The 13332-nt window shown below is 40.6% G+C and overlaps 1 protein-coding gene across 2 annotated transcripts; it reads right to left on the reverse strand.

Moving 5' to 3' along the window:
• Positions 1 to 322: 322 nt before the first annotated feature.
• Positions 323 to 12829, reverse strand: gtpbp8 (GTP binding protein 8 (putative)). Of its 2 annotated transcripts, none has more exons than XM_036571975.1 (7): positions 12501 to 12829; positions 9738 to 10204; positions 9362 to 9460; positions 7680 to 7810; positions 7499 to 7598; positions 4824 to 4942; positions 323 to 1249 (listed from the first exon to the last, which is right to left on the reverse strand). In XM_036571975.1, the coding sequence occupies exons 2-7, from the start codon at positions 10059 to 10061 to the stop codon at positions 1162 to 1164; spliced, it is 861 nt and encodes a 286-aa protein (XP_036427868.1). In that variant the 5' UTR covers positions 10062 to 10204; positions 12501 to 12829; the 3' UTR covers positions 323 to 1161. The 2 variants fall into 2 exon arrangements, with proteins under 2 accessions (XP_036427868.1, XP_036427859.1); XM_036571966.1 differs by having other exon boundaries at positions 9690 to 10204.
• Between the last annotated feature and the right edge of the window lie 503 nt (positions 12830 to 13332).

Genomic DNA, 13332 nt, shown 5'->3' on the forward strand with positions numbered 1-13332 from the left:
TCCTTACCCCCTTTTCACTTCAGCTTTGTTGTCCATCTACAAACCAGAACAAGCGAATTAATGCCACTATTAAAACAGGGACAATAATGATTGTTTTTCCTTCACTCTTTCTTTCAAACTCTGTGCCAGTGACGTTCTTATTAACTGTTTCAGGTAAATATTACAGATTAAGATTTACAACGGCCAACATCAAAGACTAAAGCTACATAAAGTCTCAAAAAAGTCTAAAAAAGTCTCGGTTCATATTGTTTTCATGGTTACTTCCTTCAAACTGTAATCCCTTGCTGTATTCATGTGAATAAAGAGGCCAAACAGATTGAACTCAATAAAACCTTTTTAATTCGTAGTTTATTTTGCCCACATCACCATTTACCTTTTACTCATAGGCAGAAACATGTCGCTGCTGTCGGAACAAAACCTCATATCTCAATTTTTATCGTTTTTCAGTTTTTGACATAATTTGAAAACGCTGCCCAAAATGTCCTGGAAAAAATTCTGGTTCCACTGACTTACATTAGAAGTAAAGTATGTTTTTTCCTCCCCCTGTAAAGTTACCATAGTGGAGATGCGAGGTTTTGTTCTATATATTAGCCTTAAGAACGTGAATACACCACAACAAGATTACTGCAATTAATTTACAATGTCTTCAAAAGAAACTCTTTACAATGCAGTGCTGCACTTCCAGCACATTTCACTTCAAACCCAGTTTTATAATGACTGATAAGGAGAACACGTTCCACTCTGCTCTGCGCTTTACTGTGCCTTCTTCGTCATCTATGCTGTTAATTCCAAGAAGAATAAGTTCTGCTGCATTTTACATCATTTTCAGGTCTTTAATGATGACTTGCCAGCCCTCCAACTGGCCAAATAATACAAGACACTCTCTGGATTATATACACAGTGCAGCTGCAGGTTGAATCACAGTGAGGTATCACTTTAATCTCAGAGTTTTATGCGTCAACCTGATTAAAATAAAACGGACAGATGCCAATCTCGGGTATACCTGACCAACAGCCTGCAGGCTTTGCTATCTGCAAGGGCTTTCACGAACATCACAGCTGCTTGACCTCTTGTCAGACAGTCTTCAGTCCTGAAGGCCTGAGCAGCTCCTGTTTCAGAGTCTGTTGGAGGGGCAGTGCATTTTCTGTTTTTATTAGGGTCTCAGGTGGGTTTGGAGCTCAGCTGTAGGTTTCCGGTCACGTGGGCTATGAAGCACCTGAGGAAATGGATGCCCGAGTACTGGACTGAGCTAAAGCACGAGGAGGAAGAGCAAAGGGAAAAACAGAGAGAGAGAGTCAGGATTAAAGAACTCAGCATAAGGTTTGCACTGTAAGTCTATGCTCATGACTGTGTTGTGAGAAAAGTAAGTAGAAACAGTATGTGATTAAGCAGGAACTTTGCTAATTTGGTGGAGTTCCCCTTTAAGCACTTGGGCTTCTATTTAATACAGTTAAATATAAATTACATTAGTCTGAGTGGTATTTAAATGCTGGTCTCAGATCAGTCTTATTGGCCTTCTCTGATGCTCGTTGTCCCAGTTAGGGATGGAGGGAGTGTCCAGAGCTCAAGTGGTCTGTTTATTCAGACAGAATAAAGGCGTTGCAACACAAGAGTTACTTTATAGTCTGTTTTTGAATTTAAGCTCAGGGGTTAACAACCTTTAACAAGAAAGAGTGCTGGAGATTTTGTGGGACCTAGACAGGTTTTTACATCGCCTACATCATGGAAAAAACTTTTTACGTAGAAGACTTAAACAAATATAATATTTATTAGATATTTAGATATAACTTTAGATATATATTAGAAAAACATTAATCTAAAGTTTCCAACTGTACCATTCACTTCCCATTCTAAACAGCCCATGTAGGGAAACTAACGTTTTCTGTTATTACAAGGGTCTCAGGTGGGTTTGGAGCTCAGCTGTAGGTTTCCGGTCACATGGGCTAAGCGTAAGTGTATGCTCATGACTGACGAAAGGCAGCGAGCTTAAAGGGGAACTCCACTGATTTTTCAAAATTCTACAGAATTAAATAGTTAATACGTAAACAAAGTCATTCAGAGTGGTTTGGTGTGAAATGCTACGTTCTGGAGAAACCTGCCAAGTCAGAACTGTTCACAGTGGTAGTGATAGGAACCAGACGTCAGGGACACGGGACGTGGGGGTGAGCACCCCTTGATTTCAGGATTACCGCTATCAAAATAACAGTAATAACAAAACTTTCTGCACTTCATTATAATTTGAGCACAGTAGAGAACTTGTTTGCTTGTTTTAGAGTAGAGTGTATATTTTAAAACCTGCAGACGCTGCTTTGTTTAAGAGAATGGCGTATTTTCATTACAGCGAGCCAAAAACTGGCCACTTTGGGGGCGCGTCTTCAAACACACGCAGGCTGAGGTTCAAAGAGAGAAAGTCTGTGCAGAGTTACAGGCCAGTTCTGAGCCCTAAGGCAGCCCATGTGTAGGTTCACTAGTGGTTTTGGATAGCAAATAAAATGGCTACATTCGTGTTGTAGACATCGTGACCTCGGGTTCCTATCAGCACCACTGTAAAGAAATCAGAGTCTGTTAGTTTCTTTACAGTGAACCATTTTACACCAAACCACTCTGAGTGACTCTGTTTACATCTCAAAGACTGATTTATTCAGAAATTTTGAAAAATTGTTGGAATTCCCCCTTAACTGCCGTATTCAGAGTGGAATGTCAATGCACTGTGATGTAGCGTGTTAAAACAGAAACAGGGTGTCTATTAAAAAAGAAGCTCTACCACTTGCATCTTTTTGTAATAAAGTTGTGGCTGTTGCTTTTTTATTAGCTGGTTGCCGGTGCTGCAATAGAAACTCGTTTGGAGTGCCATTATTGGTCAGAGAGTGCCTCTCAGCCAATCACATCGCAAGGCTGGAACTAACTGTGACACACCGATCAGGCATAACATTATGACCACCTTCTTGTTTCTACACTCATTGTCCATTTTATCAGCTCCACTTACTATATAGGTGCACTTTGTAGTTCTACAGTTACAGACTGTAGTCCATCTGTTTCTCTGCATACTTTGTTAGCCCCCTTTTACCCTGTTCTTCAGTGCTCAGGACCACCATGGACCCTCACAGAGCAGGTACTATTTGGGTGGTGGATCATTCTCAGCACTGCAGTAACACTGATGAGGTGGTGGTGTGTTAGTGTGTGTTGTGCTGGTCTGAGTGGATCAGACACAGCAGTGCTGCTGGAGTTTTTAAACACCTCAGTGTCGCTGCTGGACTGAGAATAGTCCACCAACCAAAAATATCCAGCCAACAGCGTCCTGTGACCACTGATGAAGGACTAGAGGATGACCAACACAAACTGTGCAGCAGCAGATGAGCTATCGTCTCTGACTTTACGTCTACAAGGTGGACTGACAAGGTAGGAGTGTCAAATAGAGTGGACAGTGAGTGGACACTCCAAAAAAACTCCAGCAGCACTGCTGTGTCTGATCCACTCAGACCAGCACAACAACTGCAGTGCTGAGAATGATCCACCACCCAAATAGTACCTGCTCTGTGAGGGTCCATGGAGGTCCTGACCACTGAAGAACAGGGTAAAAGGGGGCTAACAAAGTATGCAGAGAAACAGATGGACTACAGTCTGTAACTGTAGAACTACAAAGTGCACCTATATAGTAAGTGGAGCTGATAAAATGGACAATGAGTGTAGAAACAAGGCTGTGGTCATAATGTTATGCCTGATCGGTGTCTATTCTTTAAACATTTCCTCATTTCTGATAAACTATTGCTGCAAAACAGGCTTCTATTTTCTTCAAGGGTCAAAATGTCAGACTTACCTGAGCATTACAAAATGTATATAATAATTACAGACACTTATCAGCATCACATGACATGAAAAAAAGGACTGTGATAAGATTTCTGGCCATATCGGCCAGCTCTAGTACTGTGTGTGCACTGCTACCGGTAAATGACTCTAAAGTAGCTGGCTGGTATGTGCCTTATCACCTCTTTATCTCACGAAGGCGACTTCCTGTATTCCCTAAAAGACACACCCAAGCCTGGGGTTCCTGGCCATGACCTTTTGTTGTAAGTGCCACCATCTGGCACTAAAACAGGCATGATTCTGTGAGCAGATGCACTATCATCTAATCTTATCTTATCAGTGAGCTCAGTCTATCTGATCACATTTACACTTTCTCAGTTCTTGCACAGGCCGGCACCTCTATCTGATAAAAATCCAGCCTATTGCAGGTTAGAGGTGATGACATGGGGTTAGCCAGCGCCTGCAGCCTGAGAGAACTACATAATTAATGGGCTGTACGTATAAAATAACTGATTTGGTACGGTTTTATGCCCGATTGTGCAAGAGCTGTGCTGCTTAGCAACCTAACTACAACACTAGATGACACCGGTGTCATAAGTGCTACTGCAAGATAACCCTGAAGGTCATTTTTAATGATTCTGCTTGTGTGCACAAGATTGCACATGGAGTTGTATGCAAAAGTTTGGTCACATTACATGTTCTGCTGATTTTCTAAGTGAAAAGAAGTTAACAAATCCACTGTAAGAGAACACGTTTCAATGCACAATCACTGTTTAATTGCTAAACTGAACATAATAGGAATTAATAAAACATAAAATGTGGCCTGAGCAAAGAGTTGTGGCACATTTTATATTGTGTACTTCATTTTTTTTCCAATATGTGTTTTGTAATCTGACCGGGTGTTCAAACCATTGCGTAACGCGTCCAAATGCACATGCATGCTTTCGATTTTCATGCTTTTTGCAGACGATAAAACTTGGAGAGCTGTGTAAATGTTCAAGAGGTACTGTGTGTCTCACCTCACGATGAAGGGCTGGGCGAAGCAGGTGCTTGTCTGATCTTTGATGAAGTCGTGGAGCTGCAGCAGAAGAGCCAGCAGAGCCCCCTGCCGCGTCCGGTCTATTTTAGTCACCACCAGCTGCAATTCCACAGACAAACAGACTTAATTGAAACTGCACACTTCCTATGAGTTCACACTCGAGATACAGCATTGAAAACTAGAAGGAAACGCGGAACGGCTGCGCACCAGTTACTACAATATCCCAGGTGGTTGCTAAGGTGCCGCTAGGCAGTTGCTATGGTATCCCATGCCGTTGCTAAATTACTGCTAGGCCGTTGCCATGGTGTATGGGGTGTGTATTAAGTTTTTCGTAGGGAGTAACCAAGTGTTAGCTACGTGTTGTTACAAAATGAATGGGAGTCTATGTGATGAGCGAGGGATGAAAAAACAATACATAGAGGAGTGTGGGTCAGTGTGACTGTGGATTCGAGCTTGGGGATCTGCTATGAATGAAGACATGCATTTTGTTGGCTGTTAGTCAAAGGAACATATGTGTTGTTTGAGGGTGGAATAGGAGTCTATGAGAGGAATGAGGGATGAAAAAACGACACATAGAGGAGTGCGGGTCAGTATGGCTGTGAATTAGAACTTGGGGACCTGCCCTGAGTGAGTACATGTACTTTGGTGGCTGTTGGGGAAAAAGATAGATTAGGGCTTTGTTGGGGGAGAAAATGAATGGGAGTCTATGAGAGGAAAAGGGATGAAAAAAAAACGACACATAGAGGAGTGCAAGTCAGTGTGGTTGTGGATTAAAGTATGGGGATCTGCCCTGAATGAGTACATGCATTTTGGTAGCTGCTGGGCAAAGGAAATAACAGGGCTTGGGGGAGAGCGAAAATGAATAGGACTCTATTGGAGGAACGACGGATGAAAGAACAACACATAGAGGAGTGTGGGTCAATATGTGCTGTGGATTAGAGCTTGAGAGCCTGCTCTGAGTGAGGACATGTAGTTTGGTGGCTGTTGGGCAAAAAAGTGATGAACAGGACTCTATGGGAGAAACGAGGGATAGAAAAAAAAAAACGACAAAACGGATGAGTGCAGGTCAGAGCAACAGTGAATTTGTGCTTGGGGGCCTGCCCTGAGATAGTGTACAAACATGAATGAGTATTAAAAAGCATTAGAAAGTTATATACATGAGTCAGAGACCACCCCTCCTTCACTTAATTTCCAGTCTAAACTGCTATTAAGTACAAGTTGTTCATTTTCCAGAAGACACTTCAAAGGAGAACTGGCTCCTAACAACCACCTGCAACACCTGATAGACCCCAAAACTGCCCCCATCTGATAAACAGCACTTAAAGCTTTCATCTCTGAGAGAGAGGAGAAAATCAAGCTGCTTCAGATCTGAAAACATCCACAGGTGTTTCTGTCCATCCTTCCACTGTGAGAAGACGACTCAGCGCTGTGGGTCTGAAAGGATGTGTAGCTGATCAAGAAGAACCTCACTGAGAAAAGGAGACGGACACATCAAACAAAGAAGCCGAACAATGGACTGACCACCCCAGAGTCCAGACCTCAACACCACTGAATGTGTTTGATTACTGCAGAAAATGATGAACCAGCTTCTAAGACTGAACTGGAGGTGTGTCTGCAGATTCTTTGAGGAACTGAAAGTGGGTCTCCTGAAAAGAATGGAAGCTGGAATAAATACTGACACATCTGATATTATATTTTTTATCACGTACATCCCTGACATGTTAACACAATAAAAGGAGTACAGTGCTGCACTGTGGTGTGCATGAAGGCGATTTCATGTGAATTAACTGTTAAAAACCTTCTTTACTCAACAGCCGCATTTCAATACGCAGTAAGAACATTAACCTCGACACATCTTAGTCTTCGTCAAGGGAACTCGGCCCATCCTCAGAATTAATGATTGCTTAGCAAATTGTAAGGAAGTGACAAGTTATATTACGGCCCAGTTATAAACAGCGCTCATTAAGAATCAGATTACTTTAACTGCATCACATAAAATACTCTGACATTATAAACCTATTTTACTGTCTTTTCATTTTTATGACTTACAGATCTGTCAGATGGGTCTGAAAGGATGTGTAGCTGTTCAAGAAGAACCTCACTGAGAAAAGGAGACGGACACATCAAACAAAGAAGCCGAACAATGGACTGACCACCCCAGAGTCCAGACCTCAACATCACTGAATGTGTTCATGACTTGGATGGTGAGAAGCAGAAAATACAACCAGCTTCTAAGACTGAAGTTTGGAGGTGTGTCTGCAGATTTCCAATCCCATTGTATTGTATTTTTACCTCTACCCCTTGTTTTCGAGTGTCACGTTGCCACTTAGAACAAGGGGTAGTGGTTGAAATCTTCCCTCTGAAATGGGACCCTCAAATAAAGAAGACCATTACTTTATTAACAGCTATGAAAGTTCAGCTATGAAAGCTATGAAGTTCATGAAACTACATTATGTCATTCAAACTGAGGAGAACTAAGCCAATTCTGAGTAACAGTACAAAGAAAAGTTCAATGGTTTCAGAGTGGCAATGACCAAAAGCTGGGAGAAGTACTTTCAGAGCCAAATCTACAGAAAGACACAGCGTAATTCAGCTGTGCTCTGCTGCCACCTGCTGGTCTTTAACAGTAGTTGCAGAAGAGAGAGACTCACTCACCACATAGGGAATGCCAAACTCTTCACACATCTCCATGGCAACCAAATCCAGTTTCTGCAGTCCTGCTCCACCATCCACTAACAGGAACGTCCTCACAAGGCTGATGAGAAAGACAAAGTCAAATCATAACCTGTTCATCACAGCAGACATTTACAGTCGAGGCCTTTCTCAGCGCTCCTACTTCTGTCGCTCCTGAAGGTAGGGCTCCACCATGTCCACAAAGTCTTTCGGGGCGCGGTGTCCATAGCCAGGCATGTCCACTAGCGTGAAGGCTTTCCCCACCGTGAAGAAGTTCAGCTTTTTTGTGTGTCCCTACATAATTATAAAGACAGAGTGACGACGTTCAGAAGACGAGAAAAAAGATTCATAAACAGAACAAACGGCCATCATAACATCATGACCTACTTAACAGCCCATACAATGAAACACCGAACGTAAACAGTGTAGAACCCCCCTTTATGTCCCAGTCCATATGGAAATTAAGCTGCAAGAACAGCCCATTTAGAATTAATTGTTTTTGTGATGTCACAAAAAGCAGCGCATTTTACATATATCCGCTTATACAGCCGACAGCAGTTTAGCCCCACCCATTTACACTGAAGTTATAAGGTGTGTTTCAGCCCAGGCTGCTTTCTGGATGAGGCAAAATACAGGGCAACCAATCAGAATAGAATCAGAGGTCATTTACATGAATATCAGCGTTAAACACACAGATCCAAAAACAGTGCAGGGCAGTACAGTGTGACAATTTTGTTGCACATGCTAAAAGAAATTAACCCTGTGCATATACACACATACATACATACATACACACATACATACATACATACACACACACATACATACATACATACACACACACATACATACATACATACATACATACACACACATACATACATACACACATACATACATACACACACATACATACATACATACATACATACATACACACACACATACATACATACATACATACATAAATAAATAAATAAATAAATAAATAAGTCAGCTGCATACATGAGATGTGTATACATCTTTTGAAATTTTTGTCAAGCCCTACTGCTCATAGTAATTGTAGTCAATTTGTGTTGTAGTGTTTATGGTAGTTGTAGTCCATCAGGTGCTTCCAACATTATAGAAGAAATGCAAACGTCTGTAAACATGCAAATGTCTGGGTTTTGCAAAGCACAAAATGTATAACACTGTTCAGTGTGGGGCTGTGTGGTTCTGTGTAAAGCCAGCTGTGATTTGGGATTTACTGGGATTTACCAGCTGTAAAAAAAACTGTCATTATGTGCTCACTGCCTTCGCTGCCTTTAGCCTGTATCTCTTTTTACAATTAACTCACCGAAAATGTATATGTTGTATAATACTGAGTCTTACCTTTAAACTACTTTGCTTCTCACTTTGAAATCTGTGACACGCAACCACACGCTTGCTGGTTCATGTGGGTTTTGTCTCTTGCACAAAAATGCCTATAGAGTGCTAAATCAACCTCTTGTGGGGAATCTGATTTATTGTGGAGAAAATAACTTGTATATTTCCCAAAATGAACATTAAAATTGAAATTTTACATGCTTTCGAGAAAAAATATTATATACTTTATTATGTAGTATAATATGCATTCAGTGCTACAATATTTTAATTCAAATATTATCCTAGCACCAGTGCTACCTGCTCAAATGATGACATACACCCCTGCAGTCTGTTAAAATCTTAGGGTTAAAAAGGTCAGAAAATGGTCATTTAAAAATGATTTATGACTATTTTGTAGGTACTTAAACCCAAAAGCTCAGGGGAAAAACTAAAATATGTAAGATATGGAGCCTTTAAAGAGAAAAAAGTTTATTTGCTCACTGGTGTTTTGGAGACCCGAACTTCCACCTCTGGAGCCAGAGAGAAGAGGGCCCGAATGAGGGAAGACTTTCCAACATTACTCCTCCCGATGAAACACACCTGTAGACAAACACACAAACACAAATAAAATCTCACAACAGAATTTGTGCAATTAGTTATGCTGCTTTATAATGAACTCACATGCTCTAGTATAAAACACAGCAGACACTTATATATATATAAATATATATATATATAGAAATTATGTCAAAAATTTATTTATCTGAACAGTAATCATTCATCTGCCCAGAAAAAAAATTATATTAGAATAAATACAAATAATACTAACAGAATAAATAGTTGTTTGAAACAGGATCTTTCTTGTCTGCCTTCTCACCTCTGGCTGAGTGAGTTCAGGCATGTGGTCAGCGCGGACGGCTGATGTGGAGTACAGTATGTGATGTTTAGGAGAAGGAATGAACAGTTTCTCTGCCCGCTCGAGATCTTCCATGTTGGGTTGGAAGAGCCGGAATCTTCTCTGGTCTACCTGCCGTGACAGGTGTGCCTCCAGATCACTGAAAGGATAGAGAAGGCTTCTGAGCTTCTTCTCTGATAGCCGGGCTGCCTGGCTCAGGGAGGCCAGCTGGTGGACGGGGCGCCTGGACGCTGGACCAGCAGCAGAGTGGAAACGCAGCAGAACCCGGGCGCTCATTCTGGACATTGGGCAGAGGAAGGCAGAGCGCTACACTCAGGTAATGTCAATGAAAAGAGGATTCAAGATGCATCACTGAGCACACAACCAGAAGTCCGTCAGACGCTGCCCTCCTGGTCTGAAGCGTCAGCCGCAGCTAATCAGTCCAGATGCTGTCAGAAACAGAAAGAAATTAAAGTTGTGATGGACTAAAATAGCACTGAGGAAAAAGTATCAACAAACACATCTGACAAGTACAATCATACGTAAAAAGTAAATGTTTCATATAATTTTATAATTTAATTTTTAGAAATGTCTTAATGTTTGTTTAGATAATAGAACCACGTATACCTCTGGTATAAGACTATTAAAGGGCCCATATAATGTAAAAAAAAAAAATCCTTTTTTTTGAGAAAAAACAAGATTTCAAAACATTTCAAAACATACCATTCACTCTATATACAGTCTATATATATATATATATATATATGTGTGTGTGTGTGTGTGATGTCACAAATAAGTTTATCAGCCTCTTCAGCCTACAGCAGTTTAGCCCTGTCCATTCAGGGTGGAAGTTAAGGAAAGTTTCAGCCCAGATTGTTTTTTCATTAAGGCAGGGCAGCCAATCAGAGTAGAGATCATTTACATATATCATTTAATTCTAAGAGATCAAATTAGGCTGACAAGTGTACAAATGAATTAGGACTTTTTGGTACATAAAACCCCACAAATGTCAAAAGTGGAGTCCAGAGGGAAAAAAATAAGATATAAAATCATAAGAATAATGGAAAACATGAGCCCTTTAATTAGTAAACGCAACTAGCTGTCACCCACTTCTCGCATTAGACTGTTAAAGGGACCACATAATGGGGAAAAAACATTTTATTCAATTTTTAGAAAAAAAAAACTAGTTTTATGTAGTATGTAAATGCTGTTCAAAAAAAAACCCAAAAAACAAATATCTTAATTTTGTGTGATTTTTAGTTTTCTGCATAAATTAAACATAGAAGCTGTTTTTACAATGTGTGAAAAATGTCTGATGACTGATCAAATAAAAAAAATTAAAATTGGAATAAAATCTTCTGTAAATTTACTGTTTCACGGGACAGTGATGATGCATGAACTGAGCTGGAAAAAAACAACCTATTTTAATTTATAGTTTTGTGATGTCACAAAAAACAAGACATTCATCAGCCTGTTCAGCCGACAGCAGCTTAGCCACACCCGTTCAGGCTGAAGTTAAGGACAGTTTCAGCCCAGACTTTTTTTCAATGATATAAGATATAACAAAAGTAGGACATTGTCCCTTTACTGTACATGTTGCACTTTCTGTACACCTTATCACACATCCTGCACATCTGGACACTATTTCAGTACCAATATGCACATATTTATTCAGTATTGTCATTATACGCTGTTACCTGCACCTCCTTGTACATTCATTATTGAACTGCCTTTTTATCTCAGGACAGATCTTATTGCAGATTATTGTATATTTCTATTTGTATATATATCTGTAGATATTATTATTATTATTACTGTCCTGTGTTGGGTGACTGATACTGGATGCTAACGTTCCTTCGGGATCAATTAAGTCTCTATGTATCTATCTGTCCATCTATCTATCCATCTGTCTATTTATCTGTATGTCCGTCTATCTATTCATCTGTCTGTCTGTCTGTCCATCTATCTATCTATACATTACATCTGTCTGTCTATTCATCTTTCTATCTATTCATCTGTCTGTCTATCTATCTATCCATCTGTCTGTCTGTCTATTCATCTATCTATCTATTCATCTGGCTGTCTGTCCATCTATCTATTCATCTGTCTGTCTGTCTATCTATCTATACATCTGTCCGTCTATCTATCTATTCATCTGTCTGTCTGTCTATCTATCTATTCATCTGTCTATCTATCTATTCATCTATCTATCTATCCATCTGTCTGTCTGTCTATCTATCTATACATCTGTCTGTCTGTCTGTCCATCTATCTATCTATACATTACATCTGTCTGTCTATTCATCTTTCTATCTATTCATCTGTCTGTCTATCTATCTATCCATCTGTCTGTCTGTCTATTCATCTATCTATCTATTCATCTGGCTGTCTGTCCATCTATCTATTCATCTGTCTGTCTGTCTATCTATCTATACATCTGTCCGTCTATCTATCTATTCATCTGTCTGTCTGTCTATCTATCTATTCATCTGTCTATCTATCTATTCATCTATCTATCTATCCATCTGTCTGTCTGTCTATCTATCTATACATCTGTCTGTCTATCCATCTATCTATCTATTCATCTGGCTGGCTGTCCATCTATCTATCCATCTGTCTGTCGGTCTATCTATGTATAAAGCAGTGACTGAGCGAATGTGAGCCGCTGTTAGCCGCCTGTGGTGCTGGACTACGGGCAGTGCAAAAAGCGCTGTAAGCTGGTTGGAGAAACACAAACCCGGCTTACCTAAGAGAGTAATAACGGTTATAAATCCACAGAATATCAGACCGAGACTTCTTCATTCGGTTAGCATGTCTACCGCCTCAGAAACAGCGCCAAAACAGCGCTAAAACAGCGCTAACTTTAGCGGCAGTTCGAGTAAAACAGCGGAGGTTCACCAGGCTGAGCTGAGAAGAGCGCAGGACAAACTTTATGTCTGTTTTTAGCTTATTTTCCCTCCAGACAGCAAATCTACACGCTTCCTTTATGAGCTCTGACCGCAGAGGGGCGACACCTCTCACTGTCGGAGCGGAGAGAGGAACGACTTCACACACAAACAGCCGACGCGCCATGCTGAGGCCTGGTGTTTCACTTACATAACACCTGAAGGGAACATGGGCGCAGCGCTGAGGTTCCAGTGTTTCAGCGTTTATCTCGGTTTACTGTTTACTCAAATTAAGCTTTATTAACTGTGAATACAACAGAAGTGCTTTTTAAAATGGATATATATGTATGTATATATATATATACCGATAAGGCATAACATGACCACCATTTTATCAGCTCCACTTACTATATAGGTGCACTTTGTAGTTCTACAGTTACAGACTGTAGTCCATCTGTTTCTCTGATACTTTGTTAGCCCCCTTTTACCCTGTTCTTCAGTGGTCAGGACCCCCATGGACCCTCACAGAGCAAGTTCTATTTGGGTGGTGGATCATTCTCAGCACTGCAGTAACACTGACGTGGTGGTGGTGTGTCAGTGTGTGTTGTGCTGGTCTGAGTGGATCAGACACAGCAGTGCTGCTGGAGTTTTTAAACACTGTGTCCACTCACTGTCCACTCTATTAGACACTCC

Source organism: Colossoma macropomum, unplaced genomic scaffold (assembly GCF_904425465.1).
Source record: "Colossoma macropomum unplaced genomic scaffold, Colossoma_macropomum, whole genome shotgun sequence".
Lineage (NCBI taxonomy): Eukaryota > Metazoa > Chordata > Actinopteri > Characiformes > Serrasalmidae > Colossoma > Colossoma macropomum.